This window comes from Pezoporus occidentalis, unplaced genomic scaffold (assembly GCF_034315485.1).
Source record: "Pezoporus occidentalis ecotype Australia unplaced genomic scaffold, CSIRO_AGI_Poc_V1 ctg66, whole genome shotgun sequence".
Lineage (NCBI taxonomy): Eukaryota > Metazoa > Chordata > Aves > Psittaciformes > Psittacidae > Pezoporus > Pezoporus occidentalis.
Window position 1 is genome coordinate 285,052 of NW_026916009.1, and position 15,070 is coordinate 300,121.

The 15,070-nt window shown below is 42.4% G+C and overlaps 2 protein-coding genes across 4 annotated transcripts in view; one reads left to right on the plus strand and one right to left on the minus strand.

Annotated features, from left to right (window-relative positions):
- DYTN (dystrotelin) overlaps nucleotides 1-15,070 on the plus strand; it is a 60,196-nt gene that overhangs the window by 18,484 nt on the left and 26,642 nt on the right. The window contains exons 13-15 of one of the 3 annotated variants that reach the window (XM_062640582.1): nucleotides 385-853; nucleotides 1,397-1,544; nucleotides 5,991-6,766. In XM_062640582.1, coding sequence (XP_062496566.1) covers nucleotides 385-853; nucleotides 1,397-1,500 — 573 coding nt within the window. In that variant the 3' untranslated portion in view covers nucleotides 1,501-1,544; nucleotides 5,991-6,766. Of the gene's footprint in view, nucleotides 1-384; nucleotides 854-1,396; nucleotides 2,578-5,990; nucleotides 6,767-15,070 lie in introns of those variants that run through there. The other 2 variants (XM_062640583.1, XM_062640581.1) reach the window with 2 other exon arrangements.
- Nucleotides 4,979-10,960, minus strand: FAM237A (family with sequence similarity 237 member A). The gene is made up of 2 exons (XM_062640597.1): nucleotides 10,298-10,960; nucleotides 4,979-6,109 (listed from the first exon to the last, which is right to left on the minus strand). Exons 1-2 carry the CDS (start codon nucleotides 10,701-10,703, stop codon nucleotides 5,970-5,972), a joined length of 546 nt encoding a protein of 181 aa, XP_062496581.1. The 5' UTR covers nucleotides 10,704-10,960; the 3' UTR covers nucleotides 4,979-5,969.

The window sequence follows — 15,070 nt, forward strand, 5'->3', positions numbered from 1 at the left end:
TGACAACCAACCTAGTTTTGGAATTCTGAATGTTAACAGGTGTGAGGTGTTCGATATGTGTTAAATATACCCATATATTTTTCACTTAGTGCAATTCTTCTATAACAATTTTCCTGCAATTTTACTCTCGAAATGTTATTATTCTCACTTTTCAATGTCATTAAAGCATATAATGTCTTCAGATTGAAATTGTGGAAAAAATGGCCACATAGATTTGTCCAAACAAAGTTTATTTTATTTTATTGCAGGATGATATTTTATTCATGAAAAGAATTGGTTTAGTTCACCAGACCCGAAATTATTTTCTTACCTATTTTAGTACTGTCAGCAAATGAAAATATCAATGATTTTCACAATGTAGGTTCTGTGTATTGTCTGTTGTAGACAATGTTCCAGTCATCAGAGCATCCTTTTGTACAGTGTCAATATATGATGCCAAGAAGTCCTCATGTCCTGCTGGAAAGGACACTGCAGGCTGGATTGAATCCTGCCCAAATAAGACCTAATTCCAGAACATGTTCAGACTGGAAATCTCTGAATCCCTCCAACTCCACAAATAGAATGCAGCTTTTACAGACACCTGAAGTTCCCACTGCAGTGGACTTCATCTCAGAAGACCCACTGGAGTCAGCATCCCTGAAGAGCCACAGACCTTGGGATAAAAAAGCAAAAGCGAATCAAACACATACGCCTGAATTGACAGAAAACTCCCACAGGGACATCATGAGGAATACAGTTCTTACTCCCATTGCAGTGAAGATACCACTTGATGAGAAAGAAGCCAGTGAGGAAGTGGAACTCCAGCAGCTAGTGATGAAACTAAAGGATGCAGTGTCTCTCCAATCCCAAGCAGGTATAAGCTCTCCCAGGTATCTTGACACCGTCTTCACACCTTCATCCACTTTATAATGTAGTTCATAATCATTTAACCCTCAGAGGAGACCCAGATTCTTGCCTTTGCCATTGTAGAAATATGCCAGCTGTATAGCATAAGGTAGAACATATTCCTGTAAGGTGAAATATAGCTCCTTACGTTGGACTAATTTGAAACAGGATGAGTCAAAAAGTGCATGAGAGGAAATCAGTCTTGGCAGTCAATTAAGGAGCAAACTTATAGTTGACAGCACTGGAGGTCTTCTCTGTTGCCCCTTCTGACACTGTAACTATGAATCTAGTCTCTGGCAGACTTCCAGCAGTACAAAATCCCTTTGTAGGATCAGTAGTCTTGCTTAGAGCTTTGTTCAATGGTCAAGATGTCTCACTTTTGATAATGAGGACGTAAAAAAATGAATGATGGCAAAAACTGCTGTTTCTAAAAAATTAGAAATTTACAGTTTTTAGGGCTCTGACAGCACCTAAATTGTCTGAAAGTCTTAAAATCTGTTCTACTTTTCAGCTCAACAGTCTGCTTTGCAGCAGGAATTCTTCTCTACAGCCGAACATGTTAGCAGATCCTTTTCTGACCTCATCAACCAAGTGATTTCACCAGCTTGTAAATGATGGAAGCTCCCACTTGCCCTTACAGCTCCACTGAACTATTGAAGGTAATTGATGCCATATCAGACTTTTAAAAGTGTCTCAGATGTTTTGCTGTAATAACCCAACATAACAGACTTCTGCATTTACTGACTTCATCAGGGACCATAAATAGTGTTAAGAGAACGACATTCTTAACACTATTGGTGGCTTCTGTTGGTGGCTTCCAGCTCCTGTGCAGTAGGTGTTAGCCCAGCTGATAAAAATCAGCATGTCTTCATTAATGTTACACAGGCTTTAACGACTGTCCTGCCCTGTCTTCTCTTCTTAATGCCGTATAATCCATAATGGCTTGTCTTTCAGGAACAGTTTTTTTAATATATATGAGTTCTGTTAACTGGTTTCAGTGATGTATTTGCTATCACATCATTGTTTCTTAGACTAAAGGAAGAAATGAGTTCTTAATTGTCAGACTTCCCAATATTTGGTATTTACATAATCATATTTTTCCAAACTACTGCATTAAATGAAAATATGCTTTGAACACTTAAAGTAATTTAATTGGTTTAGAAGAGCCTTTCCATTCCTGATTAACTTACATATCTGGGACAACATTGGAATAGAATGCTTAATTTTCCACACAGATTTTCCTGGTCTTGTATTTTTCAGAATTAATTATAATCACCAAGATAAAGGGACAGACTGACTCATTAAAATGGCTAGAAATCTTGTTTCCTGTTGGTAGCACCTCAGCCACCTTCTTGAAAGGCCTTATACTGTGGTAGTGATAGCAATAAACATTCCTGGTTATTTCTGCTAGTTTTGGTCACAGGAGGCCTTAATTACATGTACTGCAAACATCCAAGAATTACAGCAACAGATAATGGTATGCAACTGGAAGCTGACAAGTAGCTTGTCTCTAGCAAAGGAAGTGTGATGCAGCTCAAAAGTAGAGAAACTAACTGAGGGCGAGGACCCCACAAAACATATAGGGATGGGGTCCCTAGAAAGTGGATACTTGTATTATCACAAACAGAATATAGTGTGAGATAAAGGCTTAGTAGCTTTTGCAATATACCAGTGCCAAGAGATACATACAATAAAGAACTTCTGATAATGGGAAAATATCCATCAGCTTCTGTTGAGACTTTAAGTTTCCTTCAAGCATGAGTGCATGTGGATTACAACCAGCTGGAAACAGTGATAGCTAACAAAAACTGGTTTGGTCCAATGCCACACAGACTAGGTCTGGAGCACAAATTCTTGCAAACAGACATTCCTGAACCACCATGAGCTCTTACTTCATGGCAGCGCATAAAGACTCAAGGAAGTGTTTTTCCATGCCAACAAGCAGCTGTTTAACTACGAGGTCCTTATAAGATGAAAGGGACAAAATCCCAAGGCCTTTATTTTGTTGCTACTCAGTTCAGCTGGCAACAGATCAACTTCAGACGTGTTCATTCCATTGTTCTGACACACACAGATTGAGAAACAATAAGCCAGGAACCATATCTGCAAAAGCAGTCCTAGCACACCCCAAGATCTGCTAATGAAATTTAAAGGGAAAAGTGGTAGGAAGTGATATCCTGTCTTTAGACACAGAGACATTTTGAATTACTCCTGTACATCAAATCCGCTTGCATCTCACACTCACAGCACTTTTTTTTTTCCTTAACACAGCCACCCTGGAAGGTCTCAATTTATAGTTAGTAAATCAGTAGCAAACATCAGCATCTTCTGATTGTGTTTTAACGCCAAAATTGTTGAGACCTGGACAAAAGCAAGCAAGACTTAAATTATAAAATAGAATTATGCTCTGAGACCTTCAGAGAGAAGAAGTTCCCTGAGGCAGGCGTTCCTTCAGGAGCTTTATCACTTACAGGTTTACATGTCATTAGTTGCATCCCTTTTTTATTTCGGGACAATTAATAACACAGATTATCTCCTTTATGTCAGCAATTTTCAAATGTTCAATGGGGAACCTATGTGTGACCTATGCTAGAGATTCATCTGTTTTCTCAGTCTTTCCTCTATGTACTAATCCTTTCCTGCTCATTTCCCCAAAGGATGCTACAGCCTGTTAATTAAGAAGCCTGCTGAAGTAGAGAAGTGTTGCAAATTTGTTTAAACTAAACATCAGTTGGGCCCATAGTGGCATTTCACCATTTCTGTTGTTATCTGAAGGGAAGAGGAAAGCTGCCAGCAGCCCTTCCCTGGGGGATCCTGTTGTTACAGGAAGGATGTATCTAAAGTAGAAGCACTAGCCTCTTACAAAGGGGCCTTTGGAAGAGCATCTAAGATAAACAGTACCTGTTCAGATAATCTGTCTGGTTTCAGCTTTTCTAGAGCTTGAGAGCACATGGGAACAGGTAACATCTGGTCTACTACAATACCAATCCTATTTGGCTGAGGCATCCAGCCTTAAATTCCTTGTTAGTTGCTGGTCTTAATAGCTGTAGGGACTGTGGGTGAAGGCTGTGTCTCTTATGTTAGTACAAAGTTGTGCACAATGGGGCTTTTAGATATATTTATATAAATTAGATAATTAACAACAGTAGGATAGGAGTGAGGATATCTGCTGTTAACACTGCTCTCACCTCTGACATGGTAGAAGAGCACTCTTGTAGGTGATGGCTGCAGGCAGAGGCAGCTGGGAGGATGTTGCAGAGAGTACTAAACTGTGTGTTCCTGTGTTCATCCTGCTTTAGTGTTCTCTCCTCTCTTGAACATTTAAATGATTTGTTACATGGGTAACTGTCGTGGTTTAAGCCCAGCTGGCAAACCAGAACCACACAGCTGTTAGCTCACTCCCCCTTTCCTCCCCCAGCTCCCAGAGTGATGGGGAGGAGAATGGCAAGAATGTAACTCCCATGGGTTGAGATAAGAACAGTCCAGTAACTAAGGTGTAACACAAAACCACTGCTGCTACCACCAATAATAATCATGGTAAGGGAAATAACAGGGGAAGAGAATACAACTGCTCACCACCTGCCAACCGATACCCAGCCTGACCAAGCAGTGATCTAGCCCTTCTGGGTAACTGCCCCCAGTTTACATCCTGGGCATGACGTGCTGTGGTATGGAATACCTCTTTGGTCAGTTTGGGTCAGGTGTCCTGTCTCTGCTTCCTCCCGGCTTCCTCTCCTCCCTGGCAGAGCATGACACTCAGAAAGTCCTTGGTCAGAGTAAACGTTACTGAGCAGCAACTAAAAACATCGGTGTTATCAGCACTGTTCCCAGGCTGAAAGTCAAAAACACAGCACTGCACCAGCTACTAAGAAGGAGAAAAATGGCTGCCACTGCTGAACCCAGGAGATTAAGTACAAATTCTGAGCCACTGAAGATGATAACCCTCTTACAGTTTTTTGCTGCTTCCATAAGATCAGGATTTCATCTAACGGAACTGTTTAAGCTTTATTTTATTCAGGCCCAGTAACTGTTTTAAGATTTCATTTACATATTGTGCTACTTGAACCTATTTCTGCAATTTGATGAACACTCAGCAAATCACTTTTTCTTTGGGCATTTTGGAAAAAAAAACAACCAAAAAACCCAAAACCATAAAAATCCCAAACCCAAACAAACCAAATATTGCCACATGTTGAAGGAAAGCAACTTTGAATTAACAACTGAATGTAATTGCCCTGGAAAGCTTAATTTTTTAGCTGCATTCAGCCACCCAGGCGATGGAAATATTTCATTTCATCAAAGCATCAAATGTTACCTGCCCAAAGCTATGTTGCATCAGTTTAATATCAGACTGCCTATTAGAGTTCTCAGTAACAGTCACAGAGGAAACTGATTTGTCTACAAGGAAGCTGCAAATTAAAAAAGATGCAAATTCAAGTTATGCATGAGAATTCTTTTAATTAAGCACTTTAAGTGATGTTTTTAGTAACAAAGTTAGGGAAAATACTGTAAAAACCAGCATATTAAAGCACACAGAGAAGCTGCTGGTAAAACCTGTTAACACTTTTACTAGAAAACCAAAACCATCTTCTTAAGGTGTTTTTAATATAAAAATATGTACTACTTTTCCTTAGTAAAAACCTTCAACAGTGGTTGCTTTGTACAAGCTTACAGCTATGCATACAATAAAACATCACCATCTTGACTCTAATCCTGTCTTGGAGCCAGTGGAGGTTTTTGGTAACTTCCTCCTCTGCTTGTCTATATTTTATTGAAGGATCGGTTATTTCCTGTTTTGGCACCCAAAGGCCAATAGTTTGGATAGGTCACATGCATTACAAAAAGCCTGATATATACACAGATTAAAGTAGGCAGCTGCTTATAAATCATGCAGTTTATTAAGGAATCTGAATTCATAAGCAATTAAAAAATCCCATAAGTCCAAGTTAATCAGAAATCAGTGCTCATAGTTACAGGCCTTCTTCCAGCATATAAATTGACATCAATAAGGATTAAAATGCAAAAAGCAAATAAAGAGAAGTAGCTTAAACATATACACAAATCAAGATCTTGGACTAAATGTGTCATTTCCTCTTTTTCCCTAGCTCTCCAGTGATTCTTCCAAGTAATGTAGATATGCTCTTATGCATGTGGATACTTATTAAATCTTCAAACAAGTCTTTCTTCTTCAGAACTGGTGACCTCTGAATATGAGGAAATATCCCTGAAAAATTACATGAAGATGCATATATGTAATCAGTTTCCAAACAGTAAAGGGCAGCTCAATACTCAGTTTCCTACATCCATGTTTCCTCCATCTTTAACTGCTGGTCCCTATTTTATCAGCATTGCCCCCAAGCCCCTTGTTTTAGTGATAGCCATGACTCTCCATTTGCAAGTTGCCTTTTAGTGACAAGTTACTTTGATCTTTTCCCCCAGCATAGACCTTTACCTTCAGTGTTCCTATAAAGTTCTTCCATTTGTAATTAGCAGAGTCTAAGCACTTGAGCCTGGTCACAGCCTTACTGACTGACTGGCTTGTCATCAACCTCCCTGCACAGTGGATGAGATCTCTGACATTGTTTAGTAGCACATATGTTTTTTCCTTGAGAAACTATGGGGCATTTTCTTTGAAATGATCTCCAAAAGCCCACAGTTGGCTTTATTTCTTTTACACACATTTGTCTTCATAAAGACTGTTTAACACAGTATCTGTTTATTTACCAGACCTCAAATGCATAATACAGCAGCCTTTGCCCCGCTACCCTCCCTTGCACCTGATCTGAGGTGCTGATTTGAGCCTCATTACCTGCACCTGTGAGGGAGGTGTGCACAGCTGCAGCCACTCTGAGTAGCAAGGTAGCACGGGCACTGCTAGGTGAGGAGAAGAGAGGCAGAAAGGAGGTGGAGATGTGTTTTTGGTTTTGTTCTTGTTCTTCAAGTGTTTATGGAGGGGATGTGCTACCTGGCTTCTTGAAACAAGTCTTCTTGTCCAGGTGCTCTTTGGGAAAATTTGTTGTGAGTACAAAAGCTATATTCTTCTTGTGATTTTTAAGCCTTGTTTTGGCTCATTAAGAGTTTCTGACAACTGTAATGTATCTAACTAGTGTTGTAGTATGCTGGACATGTTTTTATGAAATGTGCTTTTTCATAGCATTCAGGTTTTTTGGGGGGGAAAGGGATGAGCTACTAAAGATATCTTGGCAAGGTAACCGTAAAGGACTCTCCCTACTTGTCTCAGTTTAAAGCTGACTAACACTTCTTTGTGAGATATCTGGGGAAGTTGAAATGATGCTGGTTAAGTAAGATTTTATCTGGATGGAGGTGGTTTGTCAGATAACTCATATATGGCTGTTCTGATTTTGTTGTATTTTTAATAGATTGTATAGAGTTTAAAGAGTATCTTGAGATCTGTTACTAACTACAGTTAGAAGCCTGGTAAGACTAGAAAACAGTGTTTGCACCCCGTAGTCTGGACTGGAGCTACTTTTATCATTGTCTTGGTGTACACTCAGACAGAATAGGTTTTTTCCCAGGAGGTCAAAGTATTTTGTTCAGTACTACTGTGAAACTTTCACCAAGGCCTTCAGGAGGTTTTTTGCTTGGAGCACTTCTGACTGCTGTGTATTGTTGGTTTTTCTTGTTTGTTTACTTGCTTGTTTGCTTGGTTTGGTTTTCCTTTTTCTTAGAAAAAGCCTAGTTCCTGATACTCAATTTTCACAATGTCCTCATGGGGTTTACCCTTCAGTTTTGAAACCTGACATTAAAATAGTAACACCTTAACATCAATGCTACTGTGTCAAGTGCAGATCTCTGTTTTGCTTTTCCAATTCCATGATATGTTTAAGGACTACAGTGAATGTAGCTTACAGCTTGCTCCTGTGTTATGACCCTGTTTGCAATTAAAAAAAACTAAACCAAACAAACAATCCCCCCAAAACCCAAATAAAAAACCCCAAAACAACACAAAATAAATATTTAAAAGGAGTAATATTTAGAACTTCAATATGGAGCAATAACGATGTTATCAATGGCTGCAAAAGTAATGGTATAAAGCAAAAGAAATCTTGCTTTGTTGTTTGTCTTCTAAAACAAGCCTACTGAGAGCTATTTGTACCTACCCATGTAGATGTGAAATACAGAAGGTTGTTCAAATGCTGTTAATGCTGCTCTTTGGGCTAAGACAACAGGCTTGTATATTTCTTTACACGTAAGAAGCAGTAGCTCTATTGCTCCTAATTTCTAGGATGCGATTTCTATCTGCAATTATGAACAACTGATTTCTGTTTTCACTGGTGAAACAAGGCAGTAAGGTCAAGAGTTACCAAGATTAAACCAGCTGGCTTTGTCCAAAAACTGGGAGACTTGGATAAGAGGTTAGATAGCTCCTCCAAAAAATAAAAATTATGTGGTCACTGTTATAAGCTGCCTGCTACTCACTGATGTTAATCAATTGTACAGAGAAACCAGATTAACTGATTACAGCTCACGAAACAAGGAGGTAAAGAAAATAGAGAAGGGGAGGAATCCTTGTTTGTCTTAAAGTGTGAATACCTAGTAGCACTTAAAATCTGTTTAGGAGTAAAAAGTCAGTATTAATCACAAACCCCATAATTTGATTCTTCCAAATATGTCAGACTGTTACTCTTAATCTCAACTGGAACAAAAGCTCTTTGTTTAGGAAAATCACAGTGTGATATAGACATGAAGAGCCAGATGTAAACAAAAGGCTAAAGATGAATTTAGTGATATTCAGAGCTGCAATCCTGAAAACAAAAATTTATCTAGTGCTTTAACCTGGTGAACATCTCACTTTTTGATGGTACTACTGCTTCATGTTTCTGAAGCTGCATGTTGTTTGCATTCAAAAGTGCATCAGTCTGGTCAGGAGTGAGCAACTTGCTGCCTTTGTGATGCCTAAGGCCACTTGGGAACCAGAGTGCTGTCTGCTGTCAATGTATGTCAACTCAGTCAAGATTGTAGAGCTATGTGATAGCTCTGATTCTTTGCAGAGCAGGATAGGATCCGCTGTTTGCTTTTAAAATGCAGATAGTGGTGGTCTGACTCAGAGTTGAGAAATTGTCCCTATGTGTGTGAGGAGTTCTTCATTCTAAGGGGATTGATTCAAACAGAGCCATCTTCTGGCTTAATGGCTAAGATACTCTCTGTAGGTAATGGGGGTGAGGGACCTCTTGATCCTGTCTATCAAATCCTCTTTCATTACACAAAACATCTTAAGGTTTGTGGGCAAGAATTGGACTGTCCAGTGGTATAGTGTCCCTGAGGCAGAAGAATTCTGAGTTCAAGTCCCTTTTTTAGAGAGACTGTAATGGGTAGCTGCCCAGAGAGGTTCTTCATTTTTCCATGGACATTCCCTCCAGACATTGATAACTAACACACTGATCTAGGAAGCGGAGGTAAGGGTCTGAATCCATTAAAGTGAAATGGCAGTTCTGCCTTGTCACTGTGGGCCCAATTCACTACGCTGTTGGTGATGGCAACAGCATTTCTACCCTTCCATCAGCTTATAGCATCTGCCCCTTCTGAAAGTGGACATTCTTGAGGGAAGGATACATCTCTTGGTAGCAGAATCAGAACTGAAGCCTTGGAAGGGACTGAGATTTAGGAAAAGCTATGCTGTATCTTCCTATTGAGAATGAGGAGGATACCTGTTGCAGGTATCCTGCTGTGAGGTGCCAGCTCTCGCCTTACTGCATATGGAAACATCTGGTTTAGGCCTGGGGATTTTGCTCTGGGGTTGGGAACCTGGAGGTTAGGAATTGCATCATTTAGCATCGTAGATAGTGTTCCTCCTCCTGAAGCTGTAGCTGTGTCTGAAAGCCTGCACATGTCTGAGTCCTAGGTCTGTGTGCTGGGCAAAGTTGCCAGTATGGAAATACCTAGTGGGTGACTACTAGATGGCAAGTAAACAGCCTTGCTTTTCTGCTGAAAGACTGCCACTCTCCCCAGCAGTGTCAGTGCAACACATTCCTGGGGTGATGCACCTCTTGGAATGAAGGATTCGGAACTAGCTTGTCCATGGCACAATAGTGGTAAAAAAGCTGGTGTGTAGGAATATATTTGTATGCTCAGTTGCTGAGTTGTATTCTTTGTTTGAATTCTCCTATGTTTCACTTTCTGCTGCCCTTCCTCCCCCCACCAAACTGAAGCTTAAAAGCTGTCATTAGAGTACAGGTTGTCTGGAGGTCAAATTTTTACTGAGATCACTTTAAACACAAAAATAGCTCTGTACTATTACTGTTGTACTGTTACTATTGTGCTGTTACTGAGAGGCTGTGCAGCATGTTCTCTATTTCTGTACTATTACCACATAACACAATAAGCCTGTATCTCTCTTCTTTCCTGCTAGACTAGTTATTGCCCATGAGACATGTATTAAAGGAGTAGTAACCTTGGTTTCTCACTGTGAATTGAGAACGTAGACTAGCAATCTTCTGTTCAGCTTCTGCTAGCTGCCTTCTCCCTAGGCCATGGGTTCTGGAGAGCACGCAGTCCACATAGATATCCCAGAAGAGCTGAGCCAGGTCCCAGAACAAAGCCCCATGTTTCAAGTTCTCTGATGATTTCAGAAAGATCATGAAGTCCCAAAAGCCACTGACAGAGTCAGAAATACGAGGCTTCCTCATCTCCAGTAAGACAGCTGAGGAGGATTCCCAACACTGGGGGTCTGCTCGCCCAAGAGCTAGTGGATCAATTTGGCTATGGCAGAGGAAGGGCGTTATGCAGAACGCTCCCATGATTAGGAGAGAGGTGAGTCTCATGTTGCAGTGGATTCTTCTTCTGTTCCCAAGGTCCATAGTACACTGAAATGTAACAAAACGAAAAAAAAGATGAAAAATTCCTCTCTGTTAGATGCAGGAACAAAGCCCTGGTACCTTACATTATATAAGAAGGCACTTCAGACGTTGGCAATTATTTCTCTGCTCTTTAAAGATCTGTGTATGCTTTTTTTGCATGTATGAATATAAATACTAAGTGGAGTTGCATTACTCTGTGCAGCAGAAGCATGTGTTAAAATTTGTTAAGCATCCTTAAATCCATCTGATGAGCTCTTTTATGTGGAACTTCTTCATGTAGAAACTTTTTGTCCTTTCCTGATTTACAGGTCCCTAACCTTTTTCGGTAAAAAAATATTCCCTCTTGCAAAGAATGTAAGCCTTTAGGTAGTCTTGCTTTACTCAAGACTTTATAAGGCCTTTAAAATAGTCTGCAGATTCACATGCTTCTAATATTTCTGATACTACATATCTAATATGCATTTCTAATGTGTAACAGATTTGGGGGTGGGTTTTAGTATAGCTCAAGGCATGTGGAGAACCTCCCATTTTTGGACATCTACAACATCAGAGATCAGCTTTTAGGACAAACAATTCTGTTTAATGTGTGTGTTGATCTCTTGAGTGTTCATGCTTTATGTGTTTGGTCTGATTGTTGGAGGATGTTGCCAGGGGAGAAGGTACCTCGCCTCATGAGCTCAAGTTAATACTCAACTGGCTTTTTGTGTAGAAAGCTTCTTCCATGAGTGGTCATCAAAAGCACAATAAATGTTTCCCTGCTCTGTGAAGAGAAATATTGAAGACAGAAGAAGTGTGTAGATGGATTGTGTGTGAAAAGTGGCCAAGCCCCTGCCAGTGTGCAAGCTCAGGGAGGGGTAAGTTACTTGTGGAACATATTTTGTGGTAAATCTAAAGTGGTCTTCAGAAATGTCAGTCCTGGCAGTGATATTCTTACCTAGCCCCTATCTGGCTACCTGGTCAGGTTCTGGGAGCATTCTGGAGGTATTCAGACTTTACTCCCCAACTGCTTTGCAGCGATGAGGTTGCCCTCATGCTGCTCCCAAGACCTCCAGAAGCATTGCTCTTCTGTACGATAGTGCACAAGGCAGGTTTTGATTGCTTTCTCTGAAGCAAAATTGAAGACATCCTGTGAGTCAATGCTTCATTCTTACTTATTTGTTCGTTGGAGCCTTTCCGCTGTGCAGCATACACCTGGGCATGTATGCTATGCAATTTGTGCATACTTGTCTGTTTACTGAGACATTTTCAAGGAACGTAGAATCACAGAATAGTTTTGGTAGGAAGGGACCTTCAAAGGTCATCTAGTCCAGCCACCCTACAATGAGCAGGGACATCTTCAACTAGATTAGGTTGCACAGAAATATATCCAGCCTGGCCTTGACCATGCATTCAAGAAAATATAATCTTAAAGTCTAAACAAGTTATCACTTGGTGTGAAATTGCTTATAAAGAGACAGGAAATCCACCTAGCCATAATTAACTTTGTTTATCAACCTAATTTTCAAAGCAATTTAGCAATCTCAGATATGACCATGGGAAGGAAATATTTCCCCCGCCCCCCCCCCCCAAAAAAAAAAAACACAAAAAAACCCACAAAACAGAAAATCACCAACAGATAGTTCAAAGGAGTAATACTAAAATTGGCTTTTAAGCGTGTCACTTGAACAAGGGCCATCTATTTTGCACTGGTTACCAACTGAGTAGGTTGCTTTGCTTACTCTGCTGCTTCCCGCCCCCTTCCCCAGCCCCTTTAGAAACTTTCTAAATTACAAAGGGGTACAAGGGTAAAGGGTTCTAGACTTGTCAGATGTGTGAGCAAAGGAACTGCCCTGGGCAGGGGGTCCACAGGATGTTAATACAACGGTGGATGTCATTTCAAGTGTGTTGTCGATGGCACTGGTCAGGGCCAGTAGCCAAGACCACTAGTTCTTATGGTCTGGTCTAGCCCTGCAACATTTTGCTCTTGGTCTTCTACTTCTTCCACTCCCCATCACAAATAGCCCCTTACAATTGTAATAATCATTAAAAAGTTAATTAGCTCCTTAGCTGCCACTGCTTTACGTGGTTGTGGCTATCGGCTGTGACTAGTCGCTCCATCCTACCCCTCGGGGAAGCCGAGCCCGGTTCCGCGGAGCAGCAGCGAGTGCCCGTCTCGGCGGCGAGCGCTGCTTGCGGAGCGCCCGCGGGCAGCTCCGTCAGTCCGAGACTCGGCTGGGCTCCCCCTCCGACCCCGCTCCTGGCCCGTCCCGTCCCGCCCGCTCCGGCGCCCCCGGCTCCTCAGCCCTTACCTCGGCGGTCCGGTGTGCAGGGCGGGCAGGGCAGGGCTCGGCTCTCGGCGCCCGCCGCCGCCGCGCTCCTTAAGAACCCAGAGCGGGCAGCCCCTCTTAGTTTTTACGTCAGGGCTCGGGGAGAAGCCCCCGCTCCCGGGCACCCGGCGCCCCCTCCTTCACCTTGCGGAGCTGACCCTATGCGAGCGTGCTCCTCTCCTCTCCTCTGCCCCGCCTGTCCGCTCCCCACGGAATCCTGCTCCCCTGGGCTCTGGGCTCCGACACAGGGGAAGCTGTCCGCCGGGGCGGTGCAAGAGTAACAGACCCGGGCACTGGGCAAAGCGCAGCCCTCCCTGTTCCCCCTTTCCTAGCAGTGCTGAATCGTGGGGGACCAGGGTTAAAAGCAAGCCCCTACCATACGTCTCAGGTTGTCTGGACCTGGCTCAGCCCCCAAGCATCTTGCTTGCTGTGCTCGGCTGCTGGAGGTCCCTCACCACAGAGCAGGAGTCTGTGTGGCACAAACTAGGGCTGTTTGCTGGTTAGGGTTCAGCCTATACGGTAGCAGGTCCAGCTTTCCTGGGACCTGAAGCAGAGACACAGAGGAGAGTCCCATAAGAAAGCCAGCAGAGGCAATAACTGCAGCAATGGGGCTGAGCTGCTTGCTGCAGCTCAGTTCCACAGCTTTAGGTAAAGGAGAGCTACCTTGGAAGGCTGCACACCATCCCTCAGCAAAGCAAAGAAAATAAAGTGGTCTAATATTGTTGTGCTTTTTCTCTGTGAGATTCTCAGCTGCCGTCCCTCTCTGCTGCCGCCTCCTTGGAACAACTGCAAAACATCTGTACATGTTAGGGAAACAGGCCAAGCTAGCAGAGAAGTAGAAGGAAGCTACTGCTGAAAAGGTCATCTGCTACAGTGCAGAGAGAAGAGCCTGAGCTCAACTCTGCCTCAAACACACAACTCGGAGCCGCGGCTCTGGGAGCAGGTTACCAGCCAGTGCTGGCTTAACTTTTTTAATACTAGATATGTGAAGCAGTGGGGAGGGTGACTATTCTTTTTTCAAAACTGTGTGTGGTCTGTAGGGCTAATCATGTAGCCCTGCAGCCTGTCTGCAGCCAGTGCAGCTGCACCAGTTCATACCAGTCTTCTTTCAAGACTTTCACTCTCAGCTCCCTGATATCTTTGTACTTTGAACCATCGTCCTTTCTCCATGAAGCACCTGTACTTCAGTAGCACCAGGCTTATCTTTGTTGAAGTCAGTGAGGCCATCCTGGTTTATACCCGGTGGAAAGCTGGCTTGAAACACAGGTTTTTGTTAGTGATATATGTCCTTGTAATTTTGCATCTTTCTGTGCATCCTGTCCATGTAAATAGAGACGTATGTTCCTTTCCTAACCCATGATCTTACCATGAGTTTATGACAATAAACACTGTTCTTTCTTCTCCCGATGCTTTATTTCCTTTTATCCATGAACAATCCATGTGAAAATATATTCTGTGTAAGCAATGTTACTTTTGAACAGAAGTTAAAGGAACTTTTAGGGGTGAGAGAACATCTGGCTAGAATCAATGTAGATAACTATGTGGTAGGACTCTGCCAAACTTGCACATGTTCCTGTTATTCTTGAAGTGTGGGGTTGGTACGGAGGTAATACTAAGCAGCAACTGCTGAAACAGGCTTTGTGAGGAACTGAAGAATGTCATGCCTTGCAAGGAGCCATTGTGACATGGCAATGGGAAGCTTTGTGTCATGTAGGTTCTCCAGTGTTTCTCCTCTGCTATCAAATACAGGCTATTCCAGTAGACTGCCCTCTCCCTGGTTCTAGTGCCAAAGCGATCTTTAAGCATTTTTGTTCAAGTTTGCTCTGTAGAAACTGAATTTGGGCCCGTGAGCTATCTGGAGTCTCCTTGGCGTGTCAGTAACCAGTGTGCTTCTCCTAGCCTCTGTGTTTGGTGTTGAACTTGGTGAGGGAAAGAAGGAAAGTGTTCCTGTAAGGCATGGGCGTTGTCATGTAACCAACCTAAAGGAAGCTCCTGGGTAGAAAAGGCTCTGAGGCTGCTTGTGTTCATGGCCTGGGTGCAGGAAGCCAGATCAGAGCAGGG